General features: G+C 35.4%; 1 protein-coding gene across 4 annotated transcripts in view; it reads left to right on the forward strand.

Moving 5' to 3' along the window:
• Positions 1–5544: 5544 nt before the first annotated feature.
• The window catches only part of LOC117909355 (protein FORGETTER 1), an 81447-nt gene continuing 65458 nt past the window's right edge, over positions 5545–21533 (forward strand). For 3 of the 4 annotated variants that reach the window (XR_004650343.1, XM_034823366.1, XM_034823368.1), the window contains exons 1-7: positions 5545–6143; positions 18647–18712; positions 18876–19049; positions 19134–19264; positions 19472–19548; positions 20815–20996; positions 21164–21241. Coding sequence is in view for 3 of the 4 variants with exons in the window: in XM_034823366.1 (XP_034679257.1) it covers positions 5751–6143; positions 18647–18712; positions 18876–19049; positions 19134–19264; positions 19472–19548; positions 20815–20996; positions 21164–21241 (1101 nt within the window). In the remaining variant the exon portion in view is untranslated. The remainder of the gene's footprint in view (positions 6144–18646; positions 18713–18875; positions 19050–19133; positions 19265–19471; positions 19549–20814; positions 20997–21163; positions 21242–21533) is intronic. The other variant, XM_034823367.1, reaches the window with a different exon arrangement.

Below are 21533 nucleotides of genomic sequence, written 5' to 3' on the forward strand. Positions count from 1 at the left end.
AAAATTTCATCTTTAAATAATTCTTCAAAATTCAGATTTCCAAATTTATTTTCCAATTTCCAAAATTCCAATCTTGACATTTATTTATTTAATCATTATTATTTTCATCATTATTATTTCGTTTCTTTATTTATCTACTTATTTTTAAAATTCAATTTCTAAATAATTATTCGAAATTCCGATTTCTAATTTTCAAAATCCCATTTTTCACGTTTATTTATTTAATCATTATTACTTTCATTATTATTATTATTATTATTATTATTATTATTTTATTTAATTATTTATTTTTAAAATTCCATCTTTAAATAATTCTTCAGAATTCCAATTTTTAAATTTAACTTCCAAAATTCTAATTCTTAAATTTAATTCGCAAGACTCCAATTTTCAAATAATTTCTGAGACTCCAATTTTCAAATAGATTTTAAAAATCCAGTTTTCTTTCGAATAGTTTTAATTTTACTCTGGTTTTTCAAATAATCTTCTGTTTCTCTTGATTTTACATAAGCATAAATGTATTTTTCATAATTTCAAAAGTAATGAAATTTGTGAGATTAATTCATGCAAAATAAATTAGGCCTTGGTGGGGGTCCAACATATGTGATTTCCTCATTGATTGATTGATTGCTATACATGATTGACTTATTCCACTCTATGACATGCATGCGATTATTTCATGTTTGTTTACTAACCTTTATTTTCCATTAAATAAACCGACTCATCACTCAGGTACACTCCTTACCTCTCTTGTTCATTCAGTTATTTTGTTTTGATTGATATTCACTTGGTATCTATGTTTGATTAATCGATTGTCATACTTGCTTCATTTTATTAGTAGAGACCTATTTTTAGGAGTTTAGAGGGGTACTATGACTCATCATCGTACCAATGAGTAACCTGACCCCCGAACCCAGACTCGGTTTTTCACAAACTTGTTTTTCCTTTAGGAGTCACACTTAAGGTTTTTCTTTCTTATTTTATTTTTCTCTTCAAAAATAAAACGAAAATAAGTGGTGACTTCAAATTTTTTTTTTCTAAAAATCGAAATTTTCACTAAACAAATAAAAAAACAAGTTTCGCCATCGAGTGGGAACGCATCGTGCAAAATGCGAGGTCCACACCTATATTTAATATAAGGAGAAGTCTAGACATTTTATCGGCTATTGTTTTATGTTGTTGCTAGTGTTGACCCTTCATGCAAGTTTGGGATAAAAGTTGAGATCTCTTAAAAATTAGACATTGATGAGAGAGAAATTAGCCATATATCAATGAGGAAAATAACGTTAAGTAGAAAATCATGCTATTAGTTTACTTGCCCTCATGTAGCGTAATATACTTAACCCTCAAAACAAAAGCTATCCTACCAATGATGAAAAAAAAAAAAAAACAAAATGGCTATTATGTGCCTCATATTTTAGTAGGTTTCATGCAACAAGAAGGCGATTTGTAAAGAAAATGAAAACAAATGAGAGAATGAAAAGAAAGTGGAGTGTTTTTATCTTTTCGTAAGTCAATTAAAAAGCTAGTAGGTGACTCAGATTGCTATTTGATAAGAAGTAGAAGCAGACAATTACAACTTAATTAAGTTAGTCACTAAGTGACTTAATAACTTAATTTCAATTATTAAGTAAACTAAATATGTTTGGTAAAATAATTTAATGGTATGAATTAAAGTTAAAAACAACTTTAAGTAATAAATAAAAATAATTAATTTATTTTTAAGTCAACATCTTCATTTTACCTTTTTATTCTCATTTGTCTTAGTCACCTTCACGATCTCTTTTGTTACTCCACAACCTCCATTGTTACTTAACATTTTTTTGCTCCAGTTATAATTTGAGGATAAATATGTCAATTTAATGATTTAGAATAAATTTAAAATTAATTTTATCAAACAACCTTAATATTTAAAAGTAAGAACTAAGTAATAAGTTTAAAGTCAATAACTTAAATATAATTTAATTTAAAATCAACTGAAGTCATTAAGTTTTACTGAACACCCCCTAAGTTATTTACAATGTAAACATTTAAACAATTTATTTTCTTTCCTATTTATTTTCTACATCTAAACAATTTCAATTTTTTCTTTCTCAATTATTTGTTACATTTAGACAATTTATTTCTTTCCTATTTAGATAAAGTTTACAATGCAATAAAGAAAAAAGTTGTTTTTTGAACTCAATAAAAATACTTACCAAATTATTTACTAGAAAATCAAATATGATTTTCTAATTTTGATTATAAAAACTAATATTTTAATAATCATATCGACCATTGAATAGAAAAAGTTATTAGTTCACTATTCAATTGTCAGACCAACAATTGAATCGTAGTCTAATTAATGACATCATAAATATATAATTTATATGTTATTGAAATTAAAAATAATTATAAGAAATAAAAAAATGAATTCTACCAAAATATTATCAACATCTCTTCTATTTTTTTTGTTTTTTTGAGTTTTTTCACAAACTTTTTTACTTGTAAAAGTCACTATATATAATATCTATAACACAATATAAGATTTTTCACCTTCATCAATATAAATCAACATAATATTTACGAAAATATATATTGATATATGGTATCTCTTTAGCAAATTCTTGACAAATTACAACAAAACCACCACATCAACCCTATTGTTGTATAATGATCATCAACAATGCCCAATTGGCTACTCCTTTCAATGTGGAGCAAGTGTTTACAAATCTTTCTACATCATACCATATTTTCTCATCATCAATTACCAAGGCATGCCAAAAGAAATGCATGATCAAACAGAATAAAGATAATAAAACAATCATATTATTTCATAATCATTAAACAATTGTATAAATACAATGCTGCAACTCTATAATTGCTTTGCATTGATAGAAATTTTTTAATCATCATCTAATTTTTGCCTTTGAATAAGTTGATGACAACAACAATAATACGAACAAATGCATGCATTATTTTCTTTGAAGAGAATACAAATCACTATACTAGTAATCAAAAGCTAAATCTCAGTAAAAATCATTAGTCATTGGACTTGGGAAAGTTCATTCCTATGTACTCCTTTTTCTTAAGCACCAGAAACATAAAATGTGGATAAAAGTTTAGTAGAATCAACATTCAAACATATAAGATTTTAAGATGAGGGTTTTTAATAAAATCCTTAGACTAAAGCTAAACAATAAACATTAACAGTAAAGATATTGATTTTGGAATAATAAATTGAGAAACGAGAACACCATTTTTCAATCAATCCTTGGTCATCAATGAATCAAAGAACATCAAAATAATAATAAGGCGTCATTAGTTATCCTCCAATCTCCAACTTCTCCAACTTCGACATTAATAGTTGATCATTAACTCAATTGTATGAAGAATAAGCAATTAACAAGAAACCATGAATTAGAGATTTTGAAACACAGACCAAGCAAAGGGGTGAAGTGGTGAAAAAAAAGCTAATTTGAAATGACATCATTTGTCTTTAAGCAACATCAAAACCATGTCATTTTGATTGAAAAAAAATTATATATATATATATATATATATATATATATATATATATATATAGCATTGGATTGTCTAGTTCTTGAAGAATTGTTTGATTTAAATAGTTCATTAGTCCAATTGTGGATTCAAGTAGTTTGAGACTAGTTCAACTTGAAAACAACTCAAATGAGCCACCTAGATTGAAAAGGTTGTTGGAAGACTATTGGACCACTAAGTTTGGTTTAGTTTTTAAAACATTGCTAAAAAAAAAATAATGAAAAATAATAAAAAGAACTTTCAAATGATAATACCAAATCAAAGTCTTTATTCTCTATAAATATTTTTGTATGATAAACTAACAATAAAAGATCAAAGTTTGGTAAAAAAAATTTCAGGTTTGAGTCGCTTTATAGAATAGCGTATTTTCACTAACTTGGTGAAAATTCTAGATCATTGGGTCTATGTATTGGTCTCACTTATGGCCCTTATACTCATAGGACTATATTGCATGAGTGTTTAAAAGAGGAATTGAGTGAAGTTATTTCAATTTTTAATTGAAAACACTAGGGTCATCACAAGAGCATATTCAAAATTTAGATGAGTTAACTCAATGGCTAAGACCCCCATCAAATTCCCACAAAAAATCTTTTATAATTTCATTGATTGGGCCATCGGTCTAGATATAGGACCCAATGACAACTAGATGGATGGCATGCAATAAACCTTGTCTTCTTTCTTTCACAAACCTTCTTGTGAGTAGGACTCCAAAAACCACAATGATGACATAAATTGAAAAGACAAGACCCCATGTTTGTCTTTCTATATGGAGTGAGATGGTGTGACCTTTTCAAAAGATTGGAACAGTTGAGGCATGACTCAACTCCACATTAGGAATATGAAACCTTCCATTCTATTCTTTTGTATTTCAATCATGTTTGGTGTCCTTTGCCCATATAAGGGCATATAGTGTGTATGCCAGTAGAGGGCAATTTGGAGGAATAACCCTCCAATGAGTCTTATTATATTTTAGGATTCTTGTTTGTATCAATTTGCTTATTCTCCATACAATTCTTCTCATCGTAAGATATTTATATGTCAAACTATTTATCCTCCATGGTGTTTTATTTTGTTAAATTTTGTGTTTTTTCTTTGTTGATCTTAGACTGCTACCACCCTTAGGTATTGGTTTCTTGCTAGATCTTTATTCATATGTTAATATTCATACACAATTTTTTTTTTTTTTACTTTGGTAATATTTTTTTTAAAAGATACTTAAAATTGATTTAATTGAATGGGAAAGAAATAAATTTTATTTAATATATTTGGGATTTTAAAGCAAGTCGAAAAAATTATCATTTATATTAGAAATTTGCTTATATTACTCTAACATGATAAAACAAAAAGACTATGTTCGGTTGACAGGACAAGATAAAATAGGATATGTTTATTTAAGAATATTATATCCTATTGATTAAAAAATATTTATTCTAGATATCTAATAATATAAAATCTTGTAAACATGATTTTCAATAAATATGATATATATCATCATTGGATAAGATATGATTTTCAATGAGATATGATATCATTAAATTAACATATCTTATAAATAAGATATTTTAAGATAGTATATCCAATGTGATATATTATATTATATTATATTTATATAATTTGTAAAATAAATAAAAATAATATAAAATATATATTATTTTTATTGTTTAAAATTTTTATTTAAATATAATTTATAATAATTTTTTTATTATAATTTATAACAATTTTTATTTTATTTTATAAAACGAGTATATAAAAAAATAAAAAATTTGATAAAAAATAAATTTATGATATATGGGATTAGCCCATGTTTTAACATGAAATTAATATATTCTATGTGGAAAGGGTAAAAAAAAAAAGTAGATAACTTATGCTATCCTATCATTAATCAAATATAAATGTAATATTTTTTCTTTTATTTTGTCGTTATATTTCGTAAATTTGGGAAAGGGGAAAAAATTATATATATTCAGGAACGCGTATGGCACGTGCTATTCCTCAGGCCGAGTGGAACTGAAGGCCAAAAGGCTAGAACGATCAAATTTAACGTCCGAGGAAATTGGGGGCCTCTTTGTTTTCTCGAGAAAATTTGGGGAGAAAGAGCGAGAAAGGGGAGAAACCCAAAACCTTCCATACTTTAACCCTAGAATCCACCAACGGTCGCTTGTAGCGCAGTTCCACAATCGGAGCGATATTTGGAGAAGCCGTGGTTGGGAGAAATGGGGCAGCCATCGGTGCCACCACCTCTAACACCGCCGGCGCCACCGCTGATGGGAGGAGGAGGTGGTGGAGGATGCCAAGTCCGGTGCGCGGGATGCCGCATGATCTTGACGGTGGGAGCGGGGCTGACGGAGTTCGTGTGCCCTACGTGCCAATTGCCGCAGATGTTGCCGCCAGAGCTGGTGAGCAGAACCCACCTCCCGCCGGTGCCGGCTCACGGCATCGATCCTACCAAGATCCAGCTTCCCTGCGCTCACTGCAAGGCGATACTTAATGTTCCGCATGGTCTCTCTAGGTTTGCATGTCCGCAGTGTGGGATTGACCTCGCCGTCGATGTTTCTAAGCTCAAGCAGTTCTTCCCTCCACGCCCTCCTCCCGAGGAAGTGAATGAGGTCTCCGTTACTCTCTTTCTCTGTTTAATTTGTTGCCTTTGGAACTCCCTAACGCGGTGTTTGATTGCCTTGGTTGCCTATAAATCATATAAAATGAAATACAATTTGGAATTATGGTTTAGGGCTACTGAATTTTGCATCTTATGGCATGAACTTCATTGGCAACATTGTGCAAAAGCAATGCCAATGGAGTCTTAGCTGGAGTTTTTGGTGATTTGGTGTTGGCTATTTGTTGCTGTTATAAATTGATTTTGTAACAGAATGGAGGTTGACAAGTGTCCAAGGATGCTATGGAGCTTGGAGAAAAGCATAATGCGGAAGCCTTCCATAAATAGTTTCCTGCCTACATCTTTTTCTCAAACTCAGTCACATTTTATGAGGCCCAAGAGGGGAGATGATTATGCCTAGTACGGAGGGATATGAGTGGCCTAAAGTCAAGTAGTACCATTTCGTAAAAGTAAAAATGAAAATGAAAGGACCCTTGGTCAATTGATGGACTGTAAATGAATAGTTGAATTTATACTCACTCATAAAGGGTGGCAAGCATTAACTGATGCATTTATTTATTGACCTAACTAGAATTACATTGTAAATGATTTTGGACATGGCTGTAGTTAAACCAGTCCAATACATAAATGAGTTTGGATATACTCATTCAACTTGTGTAAATACCCTAGAATCTAAAAGCAAAAAAGAGAGAAGAAGAATTTACATTAAAGCCTGGATTGTTGTTTTCTTGTCCAAATATCACTTGTCTCATAATGACAGTAATGGGACTGAATGGAATAGTTAGATGTCTCCAGGAACCTTTGCTAAACCTCATCCACTCTTGGTAAAATACCAAAAGTAAATACTCCCCAAAAAATAGCCTCAAACATATCATGTGTGTCATTAATCTTCTCTTTCCTCCTCTCTCATGATATCAAAGGCTATCTTAGATAGCTTGAATCAACTGAAGATCATTTTTACAATCCCTCCTATTAGTATTCCCAAAGAACTTCGGTTTCTTGCATTTGTTTTCCCTCTTATATCTCTTCTCTCCTAATATCATATTTGTATGAATTGATTTTCTTGTGCATATAAATGTCCCAACAATTCTCTATGTATAATTTCTTAGTGTGGGTGAGAGTCTATATAGGTTATTGCTCAATGTCCCATTTAGACTTCATTGATTGGTTGAGCTCTAAGTAAAGAGAGAGTATTGTTTTTGGTCTCTCTTTGCTTTGTTTGGCCTTTTGTTGTCTTTCTATACAACATGTATACTTTTGTGTACCCTTTTTTGCTAGGTGCTTTTAATAGAATTGATCTTTGCCTATAAAAGGAAAAAAAATAAATATCTTGTGCATTTTCACACCCAATGGAGGTACAACCTATGTGATATGACCTTCTCTATCTTGTGAGCAAGTAGTTTCTTACCATGGCTCAAATCACCACATGGATTGTTTGCACTTGTCGGAGAAAAGGTGGTTGTTGACATCAATCATCATAGTGTTCTTAGGTAATTTTTGCATTGTTCTTAGGTAATTTTTGCGTCTTTATCATTTATCACTATCTAGAGGTTCAACATTCAAAATGTAGTTAAATTTAATTACAACTTGAAGCACAATTGAAAGACTAAAAGTGTATGATTGAAATTACTATAGTGCGTATTGTATTTCTTTATGCTTAATTTAATACATTTGTTGTTTTTTGATAAAAAGAAATTATTATAGTGCATATTTGTTTAATACCTGAAACCTTAATATTAGGCTCTATCCAAAGTTGAGAAGGGCCATTAATGTATAATTGTTTTTTAACTATCTAGGAATTTATAATCCTCAAGCCTTACTTTGGCCTACCCTTAGGAGCTTCTTTTTAATTCAATAAGGGTCTGAGAGATGATGGAGGAGAGATATCAAAGAAGGCTCGTTATGTGGAAGTGGCAATATTTATCCCTAAGGGAGGGAGACTCACCTTGATCAGAAGTACATTATGTAATCTTCTTGTTTATTTGATGTCTCTATTCGTTATCCCATGAAAGCGAGTTTAAGATTGGAGTAGATCCAAAGAAACTTCTTTGGGATGGGTTTGAGTTTGGAAAAAATCCTCATATGGTAAATTAGTCCATGGTTTGCTTGGAAAAAAGTATGAGGGCCTTAACATTGGAAATCTCTTTGCTCTAAATAAGGTTTTCTTTGGCAAGTGGATTTGGAGATTCACAATTGAGAGGGATTCCCTATGGAAATGTGTTATAGCTTAAAAGTTTGAGAAAGAAGAAGGGGGATGGTGTTCAAGGGTTGTGAGAGATGGTTATGGGGTGGGTGTGGAGGTAATTAGAATTGGGTGGAATCTATCAAGGGCAGTTCTCATTTAATGATTGACAATGGAAGAAGGAATGATAGATGGTGTGGAGACTTATCTTTAGAGGAGACATTTTCGGCATTATTTTCTATAGCCACAACTAAGGATTTATGGTAGCAGAGGCTTGGAAGCAAGTTAGGTAAAGAGGTTGGTGGATCCCACACTTGTTAAGATAGTTCCATGATTAGGAGCTCGGAGGAGTGACAACAGTTTTTTAGAACCTGCATATGAGTTTGGTTAAGAGAGATGAGAATGATAGGGTGGGGTGAAAAAAGTCCAAGTGTGGCTAGTTCTCTGTCAAATCCTTGTATGACTCCTGAGTTTAAGGAAGAAGAAGGCCTTTTCCATAAGCATAGCGTGGAATTCCTAGGCTTGCATGGGAAGCAATATGAGGACTAATTTTGACGATTGATCAACTTAAAAGAAAGGGAAGGATAATGTCAAGTAGATGCTATATGTCTAAAATAGAAGAAGAATCAATGGATCATTTGCTCCTACATTGCCCTAAAGTAAGTATCTTGTGACAACTGGTGTTCTCTCTGTTTGATATGGTATGGGTAATTCACTCTATTGTAAGAGGACCTCTATTGAGTTGACATGGATCTTTCATGGGAAAGAAATAGAAAAAAGCTTGGAGGGTAACTCCTTTGTGTCTATTTTAGATGTTGTGGAAGGAAATGAACAAAAGAGTCTTTGAGGACTTGGAACAATCAAAACAAACAATTAAACTTTCTTTTATGAATACTTTTTTTGGAATGGGTTAGACTATATACATATAAATTTTGATAGGTAAAGAAGAATTATATTATAAGTGCCTACCAAAAGGTGCAAAAAAGTATACATGGGTATACAAGGCGTCTAAGGCCAAAAGAAGTAGAGGGGGCACAAGAAACACCACTCTTGTCTTGTTCAGAGTTCGACTAATTAATAAAATCCATCAAAGGCAAGGAACATTCTCCTATGTGCACCTTAACCCATTCCTGAAAATTGTATATAAAGGATTGTTTAATTTCTTGATTTGTATTTTTGATGTTTTTGAAATCTCTCATGTTTCTCTTCTTCCATATAGTTCAAAATAAACATAAAGGAGTTGCTCTTTATGCTTTCTTTCTCTTCTTCTCTACAATGAATCCATGCAAACTTAGAATGCCTACCCCCCCCCCCCCCCCCCCCCCCCCCCCAAAAAAAAAAAAAAGAAAGAATCCATGCCAGCTTAGAAGGACATTCTTGACTAATGATAACATCAGCCATTCAACACCAAATAGAGCGTAAATTAATTGCCATAACATGGCTGCTTTGTAATAATGAAGAAGGATATGATCCACTACTTCTTTGTCCCCTTTTTATACAAATAACACCTGCTTGACAACCTCTAACGTCTCCTTTTTAGGTGATTCAAAGTCAAAGTTCTTACCAAGGAGCTTCCTAACCAAACAGATTGACCGTCACTAGGACCTAAGGGCCACACATGCTAGATGGAAACTCCTCCATTCTATAATTTGTTAAGGCGGAATAAAAAGAATTTAATTGTAACTTGTAATTTTTTCAGTCTTTGAAACTCGCTAAACCATGGTATCCTCTACATCCCTTCCAATCATCTGCCCTTGCAATCTCCTTAAAAGTGCCTTCACCTCTCCTAGCTCCTAGTCATTATTTTGTCTTATGAACAAAGGATTCTAACAACCTCCCTTGCCGCTTTGCTCCCACAATTAGTAAACTCAAGCATCTTTTGTAGAGGCCATAGAGAACAACTCAGGAAAGGCCTCTTCTAGGTACTTATCACCACACCACCCATCCAAAATTTCACCTTCCTACTACTTCCTAACTTAAACCTAACCCTTTTATTAAAGCCCCTCCCACCCACTTCTGAAAGCCTTCCATAACCCCACACCATAACCATCCCTTAAAGCTCTTGAACATCAACACCCCCTTTTCTACCCCTTACTTCTCTATAATCACATGCTTCCAAAGGGAATATAATCAAATGCAAATCTCCAACACCACTTTCCAAGGAGTGCCTTGTTTAGAATTGATAAATTTCTTATGCCCAAATCCCCGCTCTTTTTTTCCATGCATGCTGTTGACCAGTTCATCAGATGAGGCCTTCTTTGAGGCTCACCTCCTCTTATAGGAAGTCTCTTTGAATCTTTTTCAATCTTAAACTCACCTTGCTTAGGATAACAAATAAAGACATGAAGCAAATTGGTAAGCTAGAAAGGGCGCTTGTAACCAAAAATCATTTTTCCTCATTTTGACAAGTGCTATCTCTTTCACATAGCAAGTTCTTTCCACATAGTGAGTTGTTTTTGAAATCTTTTCTCCACTACATCCGAAACTTGTAATGATTTGAAGGGAGATCCCAAAAGGAGGCCTAAGTAGGTGGTGGGTAAGGAACAGATTCTGCAACCTAGCACCCTAGCTAGCTCCTCTGAATCAGTAACCTCTTCCATTGGGATCAACACACTCTTTTCTAAACTTTTCTATATTAATTTTTAAACTTGAGAGTGCTTCAAACCACATGAAGCCCAAGTCAAGTACTCTATATGCTCCTTGTTGGAATCACAAAGAATATTATCAACAAAGAAATGATGGGACACTTCCATACCCTTTCCTCCTCTCCCACTAGTCCAAAACCCTTTATAAAACCTCATTCCTTAGCCTTTTTAGTATGTAGGAGACCATCTCCATTGTTGTAATGAAAAGATAAAGAGGAAAGAGGGTCACCTGGTCTCAAGCCTCTAGAGCTCTGGAAGAAGCTTGCTGGGGTTCCCATTAATCAAAATTGAGAAGCCAGCCAAAGAGATACATTACCTCATGCATCTTATCTACTTAGCACTAAATCACATTTTTTCCATAACTATTGGCAAAAAGTCCCAATTCACATGATCATAAGTCTTCACAATATCCATCTTAGAAATTATCCCACTCTCCAAACCTTTTAGCCTTGAGTTAAAGTTTTCATTTGCTATGAGCATTGCATATAAAATTTGTCTCCCTTCAGCAAACGCATGCTGAAAATTGGATACTACTTTTTCTACCACTTTATTTAGTTTATTAGCCAAGACAGTTAGGAGCTTGTAAAGTTCTCCCACCAAACTGATAGAGCATAAGTCTTTCAAACTTTTTGCTCCCCCTTTTTTTGGGATTAGCACCATGAAAGTGGTGTTTTAGCTTCTTTTATAAAAGCTTAACCCATTGAACTTTGCAAAAAAAAAAAAAAAAAAAAAGCCATTACATTGTTCTTAACAAAGTCCCAATAAATTACCAAAATGCCAAAGAAAAAACATCCAAAGGCTTTATCCTTTCTCAGGGTGGAAAGAGTTGGGAGAACCTCTTCCTCAGGGAAAGGTCTCTTAAGACCCTTTAATCTTTGCTGCCTAATGAGAAGAAAGACATCCCACTAATTCTCGATCTCTAATCCTTTGACTTGGGCAAAATATTCTAAAAAGCATTGATCACCCCTTCCTTTACCTCTACTTCCTTAGAAAGCCTTCCCTCCTTCACTTTATTTAAAGCCAAATAATTCCTTCTTCTCTAGGCATTTGCTGATTTGTGAAAGAATTTAGATTTTTTATGTTCTTTCAACCACAATTCTCTTGATTTTTGCCTTAAGAGATCTCTTCCATTACTACCCACTTTGTGAACTCTTCCACAATAGCTCCCTTGGCCTCGCTCCCCTCTTTTGAAAGACTCAATTTCCTTTCTTTTGCATCCCAGAATCCAATCTGGTTGAGAGTTGTAGCTTCATTAGTGGAAACATACCCCACCACCTCTCTATTCCAAACTTTCAAAATCGGTTTCAATGCCTAGAGTTTATTAGCTAGGATGTGGCTAAACCACTAAAATTGTAGCCTTCCCACTATCTTCTAACTTTTAAAACCTTCCACTTTCAACCACATTTTCAAAACAAAAAAGCGTTTTTCCACTCCCTATCCCTCCTACATCTAATAAAATAGGGGCATGTTTAGAAGCGGGTTTAGGTAACACACTTTGGGTTAGACATTTGAAATGGCTCTCCCACACTTTTGAAGCAAGGAAATGATTTAGCCTAGTAGAGGACCGATTATTATGGCCCCCACATAAAGTAAAAAGCCCCCTGCAAGAGGAAGATCCCTCAATTGAAGCTCATAAATGATTTCCACAATATGCCTCATTGCAGCTGAGTTTCTCAAGCAATTTCTCCCTTCCCTCGGGAATTTGATGACATTGAAATCCCCTCTAATACACCAGAGTTCACTCCACCTAATATTGCCTAGTTCTAACCACATAACCTCTCTTTCTCTATTAAAGACCGGCCCATACAGTCCAAAAAACACCTAAACAAAATTATCCTTGTAGTTCTTAAACTGACGTGAAAGAGAGAATGCCTTACTTCCATATCCAGAATTTTCAGCATCCTACAGTCCTAAAAAACTAGAATATGCCCTACTTGACCCTTAACTTCCACATTGCCCCATTTCAAGAATCTGCATGCAAACAAGGTCCACCCTCTGCGATCTGAGAGCTTTTCCCACTCCTACTCCCTTTTCCTAACGCCAAATCATAGTTGATAGAGCACTTTAGCTTGTGTGATTCCCTTTGAAATTTGGATCCAGGGCCAAATTGTATATATATTTTTTTTGATAGGCAAAAGCACAATGATATATTAGAAAAAGGGAGCTTGAAAGGCAACCCAGAGCATACAGGGTGTATACAAGAGAGACCTAATACAAGCAACAAAAACATGAGCACTCACCGGCCCTCAACAAGAACCCAACCAATCCACAAAGGAAAACAAAGATAAAGGGCCTACACCTATAGAAGAATTAGCCCAGGATAATAGATTACAAACAAATGAGTTTTTCAATCTTTGAGTCGACAAAGCCTCGTTATCGAAGACTATCCTATTTCTTTCCTTCCAAATTGTCCAAAATAAGCATAGAGGAGCTGCCGCCAAACCTTCCTATGATTCTTGTCCTTGAAAAAGACATACCAACTTAATAGAATGTCTCTCACCGAAAACGGAAACACCCAATTGACCCCAAAAAGAGAGAGCAAAAGATCCCACAAGATCTTCGTCTTAGAACAGTGAACAAGAATATGGTTTATTGTTTCCTCTTCAATGCAACACAAGCAACATCTATTGGCTAAGATCCAGCCCCTTCTCTTAAGCTGATCTTGAGTAAGTACCTTCTCCCAAGAAGCTTCCCAAGCAAAAAAACTCACTTTTGAAGGAACATACGGACTCCAAATGATATTACCCGGAAACGAGACTGCACCGCTATGATCAAGAGACTTGTAAAGAGATTTTACAGTGAAAATCTCGTTTTTCGTCCCTCTCCACTGCATCCTATCCTCCCCATCAGCCTCCAACCTCTTCCCTTGAATGGATGATAGGAGTCTCTCCACCTCCTCCACCTCCCAATCGTTGAATGGTTTAAGGAAAAGTGGAGACCACCCTCCCACTTCCCCCATTGGATCCCAATAGTCCGCAACCCACGCATCTTTAGAACCCGCTAAATCAAACAAAGAGGGAAAAGCCTCACAAAGGGGGGTGTTCCCGCACCAAATATCTTTCCAAAACCTCACCCTTTTACCATCCCCCACTGAGAAAGATACATTATTGTGCAAAAGCAACCCTTCCTTGCTGATTTCCTTCCAAAGCCCAACCCCATGGCCCTTCCTAGCCCCACAAGTGCTCCACCCTCCTCTTTCCACCCCATACTTCGTACTAATAATAAGCTTCCAATATGAATCTCTTTCAACCGCATAACGCCAACTCCATTTGCACAAGAGAGCTCTATTAAAAATGGAGAGATTTCTAATCCCCAATCCACCCATCTTTTTGTGAGTACAAACAACAGCCCACTTAACAAGATGGGGCCTCTTCTCCAACGCTCCCCCTCCCCAAAGAAAATCCCTTTGAATTTTCTCAAGTCTTAGCTTAACCACTCTTGGCATGCGCAATAGTGACATAAGGTAAGTTGGCATGCCCGCCAAAGTACTCCGGATGAGGGTGAGTCTTCCTCCCTTAGAAATGAATTGCCTCTTCCACAAGGCAAGTTTCTTCCTCATCCGCTCTTCCACTCCGTCCCAAACCTTCACAGACTTATGTGAAGCTCCCAAAGGGAGTCCCAAACAGGTGGAGGGGAGAGATTCCACCTTGCAGCCCAGTTCAGCTGCCAGTAACTCAGCATTCTCCACACAACCCACCGGCAAAATCTCACTTTTATTCAAATTAATGCACAGTCCGGAAGTAGCTTCAAACCACATTAATAACCAACTTAGAAAAGCCACTTGCTCTTGAGAGTCATCACAGAAGACCAAAGTATCATCGGCAAACAGCAGGTGCGTAACTTGGATCCCGCCACCTTCCCTTCCCCCTATCCTACAGCCTGAGAGAAAGCCCCCTCTCACTGCTCTGTTGATGAGACTACTTAAGGCCTCCATTCCTAAGACGAAAAGGTAAGGAGAGAGAGGATCTCCTTGCCTTAACCCCCTGGAACTCCGGAAAAAACCGGAAGGAGAACCATTGACCAAAACCGAAAACGAGGCAGTGGATATGCACCATCTAATCCACCCAATCCATTTCTCCCCAAAACCCATTCTTTGCATCACCGGTATCAGAAAATCTCAATTAATTCGATCATAGGCCTTCTCTAAGTCCAATTTACACAAGATCACACTTTCCTTTCTTTTCAGCACGGAATCTATGACCTCATTAGCAACTAATGCAGCATCAAGAATTTGCCTACCTTCAACAAAGGCATTTTGGGAAGAGGACACCACTTTTCCCACTACCTTTTTCAATCTATTGGCTAAGACCTTAGCAAGCAGCTTGTAGAGACCCCCCACCAAACTGATGGGTCTGAAATCACTCAAGTCTTCGGCCCCACTCTTCTTTGGGATTAAAACTAAGAAAGTGGTGTTCAGGCTTCTTACGAATTTTCCCCTCTCAAAAAACTCCTTGAAGAAACCCAAAACCTCATCTTTGACAAAATCCCAACAGAATTGCCAAAATGCTAGGGAAAAACCGTCCGGACCAGGGGCCTTGTCCCCATTCAGGTCTGAAAGAGCCAAGAACACCTCATCCCCAGAAAAACTCTCCTCCAGCCTGGCTGCCTCTTCATCCCCAATGCTGTCAAACTCAATATTGTTGCAGCAAGGCTGCCAAATTGTATATATATGATCATTCCTTGACCATGATAGGCTCTATAGATTGACAGCTCAAACTAAGGAGAGACAGTTTGCTTTTGTTCTTCTCTCTTCCTCTTGTGTGCCTCTTTTGGTGAAAAATTTATACATCTTCATTGTGCCATTTGCTTAGGCACTTTTAATATATATTTTCTCCTTTTGCCTACACCCCCTCGAAAGATTAAAAAAAAAGAAAGAAAGAAAACTATCTAAGAATTATAGAAAAGCTTTGGGTCAATGCTAGGATCTTTGAGTCCACGAGGTCGATGGATGGAGTCTAGGATAAGATTCTCTTTTCACCTCTTTATGTGGGTGTTGGTGACTAAAGAGTTCTTGGGACTCCTTTCAACATTAATTTGATGGATTAGGCTGTATTTTTTTTGAGGAGCTATAGGAGAGCCTATACTGAGGTAATGAATTCCTCCCCTTTTAGGAAGGGCCCTAAACATAGATCACAACTTGGGTAGGTTTATTCAAGTCAAAAGTCAAAGTCGAACTGACTTTTTTGAACTTATCCGAACTTAGCCTAACCCAATCTACAACTCCAAATGCCAAACTTGAGCTTATTTTAGGAGCTCAAATTAGGCTTGATTGGTTTCAAGATGATTTAGTGGTAAGGTTACACTAAAAGAGAAGCAAACTAGAGAGGAAAAAACATAGAGAGGGTTGGATGTGATTGCTTGACGATAAACAACAACACTCAACAGAGATGACAATCATGAATAGCAATGTTGATAACAATCAGTGGTGGTGCTGGTGATAGAAATGAGGTTGTTTGACAGTGCGGGTTTTGAGGGCTGAATGAGAAATAGAAAAACCTAAGAGAGAAGTAAGAACAACAAATGGTGCATACTATGTAGGGGGAGTGGAGAGATGAGTGACCATCTATTTCTACATTGTCTATTTATTTTGGGGTTGTGGCACAAGCTATTCATATTGGCAGGGATGGTGTGTGTTCAGCCTAGGAGTTATTGTGACATGATGACTATCTCTTATATGGGTTTTGGGAATTCCACTAAAGGCAAGACCCTTTGGAGTATTGCTTGTCTCACTTTGATTTGGATTATGTGGCAAGAGAGGAATGCTAAGATCTTTGAGGACAAATGGTGGACTTAGAGATTTTATGGGATTTATTTCATTGCTTCACTTCTTTTTGGGCCTTTTGTATTGATGATTTTAAAGGCATTCCGATGAATGTCATTAAGCTCAATCGGCATTTGGCATGTACACCACTAGGGTAGGGCCAATAATGAAAGGAGCCTAGCCCCTTTTTTTATGAGGTGAATTCCTTGTACATTCTTTTGCAATATATCGTTTTTGTACAAATCTCCTTGTATAGTGGAGGTTTTTAGTGTTTAGATTAGGTTTGTGTATTTGTAGGGAGGATTCCTTATCTTTCTCATGAACTCTTTATATGTAATTAATACATCTCTTGTTTTTGATAAAAAAAAGTAATAACAACAAATGGTAATTAGTGAATGACAATGCCTATGGTGAGAACATGTTTTCCTTGTACAAGTACATAAACCAAGGTTGTGCCCTTTGTTCTGGCACTCTATATATTTATTTCATTTTCTTATAGAAACGGTGGTGATCAAGATACATGACAATATAGAATGGTGAGTCTTTACTGGATTTCATTGATTGGTTGGGGTGTAAATAAGTTGGTGGTTTTTTTTGTGTTTTCCTTCTCTTTTTTAGCATTTTGGCCTTGTATACTTCGTGTATGCTTTTAGGTGTATTTTTTTGGCTTTCTTAATACAATTGCATTTACTTATAAAAAAAAAATAGAATGGTGAATGGCAATACAAAGGATATTGATAATGGTGGTGGAACTCAAAGAGAGGAGAGAGGAAAGAGAGTTCTTAGGGTTTTTTTTTTTTTTTTTTGCATAGATGTTTGTTGTCCATTTGCTAGTAAAGTAATGGTTGAAAATTATAACAAAGTAACGACTAAGGATTGGGTTGCACACATCCTCTTTCTGTGCTCCACTCAAATTGAGGCCAGTTTGTTTTTCATTTTTTTCCTTTTCTTTTCTTTTCCGACCAAAACCCAACTTGATGTAAAAGGAAACAAATTTTACAAATTCCACCTGAAAGTTGGACTGGGTCAGGGGGCTTGACTGAGTTTCAGCCCTACTTAAACTCAAGTTCAAGTGGGAATCATTAAAGATCACTAGGACATGTGGTTATCGTTTTTCTCCAAGTAGTTGTTATTAGACATCTTTATATCAAAAGAAGCTCTTTGGTTGTAACTTTCCAGTTTAGCTTGGTCAGTGGGTCATTGGCAGTATGATCATTTGATTAGGGATATTTTACATTTCTGACATGGACTTTTGGCCTCTTTTAGTTGCCTAGATCGGCTAATCTGGAGGGAACTTTGTCTATAACTCTTTTAGGGCAAATAATTATCCTTCTGAGAGCTTATGTGGTTGTTGGTTGGTTTTCTTTTGATTTTCATTTGCTGTTATTGAGGTCTACTCATCCTTTCTTTTTTCAAGTGAAATGTCTTTTCTTATAAAAAAATGCACTTCTAGGAACATTTGACTCATAACGAAATAAAGGTTAAGGACTCATGGACAAGAATTAGAGCAGGGATCTTTGTTTGTACTGTGGATTAATTAGGGGTTACCAATGCCAAAGTATGCTTGGATATTAATTAAATTGGGAGATACTAATGCCTTAACTTTTGGTACATTTGCAACATTAAATTTGTTTTATTGGTTACTCTTGCTATGCTGCAGTTGATTGTATGAATATTTACAACTCTTCATTGACAAGGAATTGAAAGTACATGTGAAGGATGGGCAATATTTGTAACTCTTGCTATGGATGTTTTCATTGGATTATTTTTTGGAGGAAGTTTCTAAAATGTAATTAATCCTACTGTCTTAATCCTTCCAATCCCCAGAAAAAAAGAAAAAGGAATCTAACTATAACTCTGTTAGTTTTGCTTTCTAAGTCCTAGCCTGAGTCACTGATACCTGTCAGGTAGCCATTGAAGTGGAGCGAGAAGAAGATGAAGGTGGTATGGTGGGAGAAACATTTACAGACTATGTGAGTGCTGTGCTTCTTTAAACTTCAAAGTTTTAAGCTTTGTTTTGGCCTTTTTTATATTCTTCTATCAACTTCAATTCTCTGCTTTGGTTTGTCAGCCGGATTAATGGAAAATTTCTTTCAGATGGCTCATGTATTTATGCTTGTTTGTGTTTAAATACAGCGCCCTCCCAAACTGTCTATTGGTCCTCCTCACCCGGATCATGTTGTTGAGACGTCTTCTTTATCTGCAGTGCAGCCACCGGAACCCACATATGATCTCAAAATCAAGGATGATTTGGAAAGTTCAAATGCCTTGTCATGCTTGCAAATTGAGACATTGGTCTATGCTTGTCAGGTTTCCTTTATAATTGAACTGAACTTATGGCCAATAACTGAGTATGCTCCTTCACTTGTGAGATAATTTTGTTTTCCATGGCAGAGACATCTTCATCACCTTCAGAGTGGTGCTAGAGCAGGATTCTTTATTGGAGATGGGGCTGGTGTGGGTAAAGGTCGAACAATTGCAGGGTTAATATGGGAGAATTGGCACCATGGGATGAGGAAAGCATTGTAAGTTTTAGGCTGATTACAGTCTCTGTATGCATGCACATCTTTTCATTGTATTTTATTTAATTAATTAATTATTGATTTTTGATTGTGTATGTTTTGTTTGACCAATTATTGTGTGATTAGGGCATTTGCTTCCAGGCATGAATTTGTCATATGTTGACTCATGTTTTGTAATGCTTTTTCACCTTCTCTGATGGCCTTACACAGGTGGATTTCTGTTGGTTCAGACTTGAAGTTTGATGCAAGAAGGGACTTGGATGACGTGGGTGCAACATCTGTTGAAGGTAAATACTTACATTTTAGTTAATTTGGCATAGATATGTTTGTTAAACATTTGTTTTATCATTTACAATCTATCCAGAAAATCGTTGAATTATAATAATTCTGATTAGACTTTGGCACTATACCGAAATTTTAAGAAATAGCTAGAGCTAATGTTTTAAAAGGTTAAAGATGATCTTGAGGCGTTTTGCCTAAATGAGGCGAGATGTAAGCCTCAAGGCAGAATGAGGCGTAAGCCTCAACTTAAATAAATAAATAATATACAATTATAAAAAAAAAAACCTCATAAAATCACAATAAAATTGAAAAATAAAAAGACAAAGTTCACACAATAAAAATAATTATTTGTCATTGTTAGTAGTTCTAATTTAATTCATTTTCTCTCCTATAATTTAGCTTTCTCTCATGGTTCTACCAAATAATTTTCAACATTATTGTCACTATCATTAGGATCCTCCGAGGAATATAATCATATGCAATTATTATATTATCCTCCCCATTGGTGTTAATACCAACCCATCCCTCTTCTTCTTCATCCACCAATTGTATTGGTATCTTTTTTTATCTATCAATTATTAGATTATATGAGATCTAATACAAAATTGAGATTTAATAATTAGGGGCTCAATACAAAATTCATGAAATCTATATCAGAAGTCCATAAAAGCATAGATGATAGAATCCATTAAAACTCATTGAATATTGAGACTTAGGTCTCTTATGAAATAAATACCAAAAGTCCATAAAGGTTGAAAACCCTTTGGATGGCCTCATTAGCCTTGAGGCTATAGCCTCAAAGCTATAAGCCTCCTCGGTAGGGTGAGGCTTAAGCTTCAGTTATCTTAATTAAGGCTATAGCCTCAAGGCTAATTTGTAGAGCGTCACCTTGAGGTGTAAGCCTCTATAGCCTTTTAAAACATGGGCTAGAGGTCAGCCAAGAAAAAGGAAAAACAGTAAGAAAGAAAAGAAATAGAAGGATATTGCACAGATAGAGTAGAGTGCATGGAAACTCAGATTTAACTTTGGCTTATGAAATTTGAAGATTTAATCGAATAATCTTGTGCCTTTTATTCTCACTGTTTCTTTCATTCTTGATATGTTGGGTGCTGTCAATCATAAGATGATCTATTACCTTTTGTTTTCAGTGCATGCTTTGAATAAGCTGCCTTACTAGAATAGTCTTAGGCCTTTTATTCTTACTGTTTCTTTCCTGCTTGATATATTGGGTGCTGTGAATCATAAGATGATCTATTGCCTTTTGTTTGCAGTGCATGCTTTGAATAAGCTGCCTTATTCTAAGCTTGATTCAAAGTCTGTGGGAGTCAGGGAGGGAGTTGTTTTCTTGACCTATAGCAGTCTTATAGCATCTTCCGAAAAGGGTCGCTCTCGTCTGCAGCAACTTGTGCAGTGGTGTGGATCAGGATATGATGGACTTGTTATATTTGATGAGGTGCAATTTTATTTCTTTTGGAAATGATGAGTTTGATGTAATTTACTAGTTCCTTTCTTAGTTCCATTTTCTTCATAGGTTATTATTATGTAATTGATGCAAGAGTTGTCCCATGGTTTCAATATCTTTTCCATGTTTTGCTGCTAACGGTCATGACTGCATTGTAGTGCCACAAAGCTAAGAATTTGGTACCTGAAGCTGGAGGGCAGCCAACACGAACAGGAGAGGCAGTTCTTGAACTCCAGGTTTGCTTTTTGGTAGTGAATTGTTGTGACATATTTTGCCTGTTGTTGAGATGCTTTTTTCTTTGTAGAGATTATGTTTCATGTTCTGATAGACAACAAAGAAATTAAAAGAAGGGAGAAATGTTGGGAGAGTAACTATAGAAAGGAAGAGCTAAAAAGGAAAAAGGGAATAAAATACAATACCATGACTTAGGTTAAACCTAACTAGAGGAGGTTAAAAGTCCCATAAGTTCTTTATTTGCAATTGTCCCCCTCCCCCTCTCAGCAGCGACAAGTTATCTTCTTCATTGGT

This window comes from Vitis riparia, chromosome 19, assembly GCF_004353265.1.
Source record: "Vitis riparia cultivar Riparia Gloire de Montpellier isolate 1030 chromosome 19, EGFV_Vit.rip_1.0, whole genome shotgun sequence".
Classification (NCBI taxonomy): domain Eukaryota; kingdom Viridiplantae; phylum Streptophyta; class Magnoliopsida; order Vitales; family Vitaceae; genus Vitis; species Vitis riparia.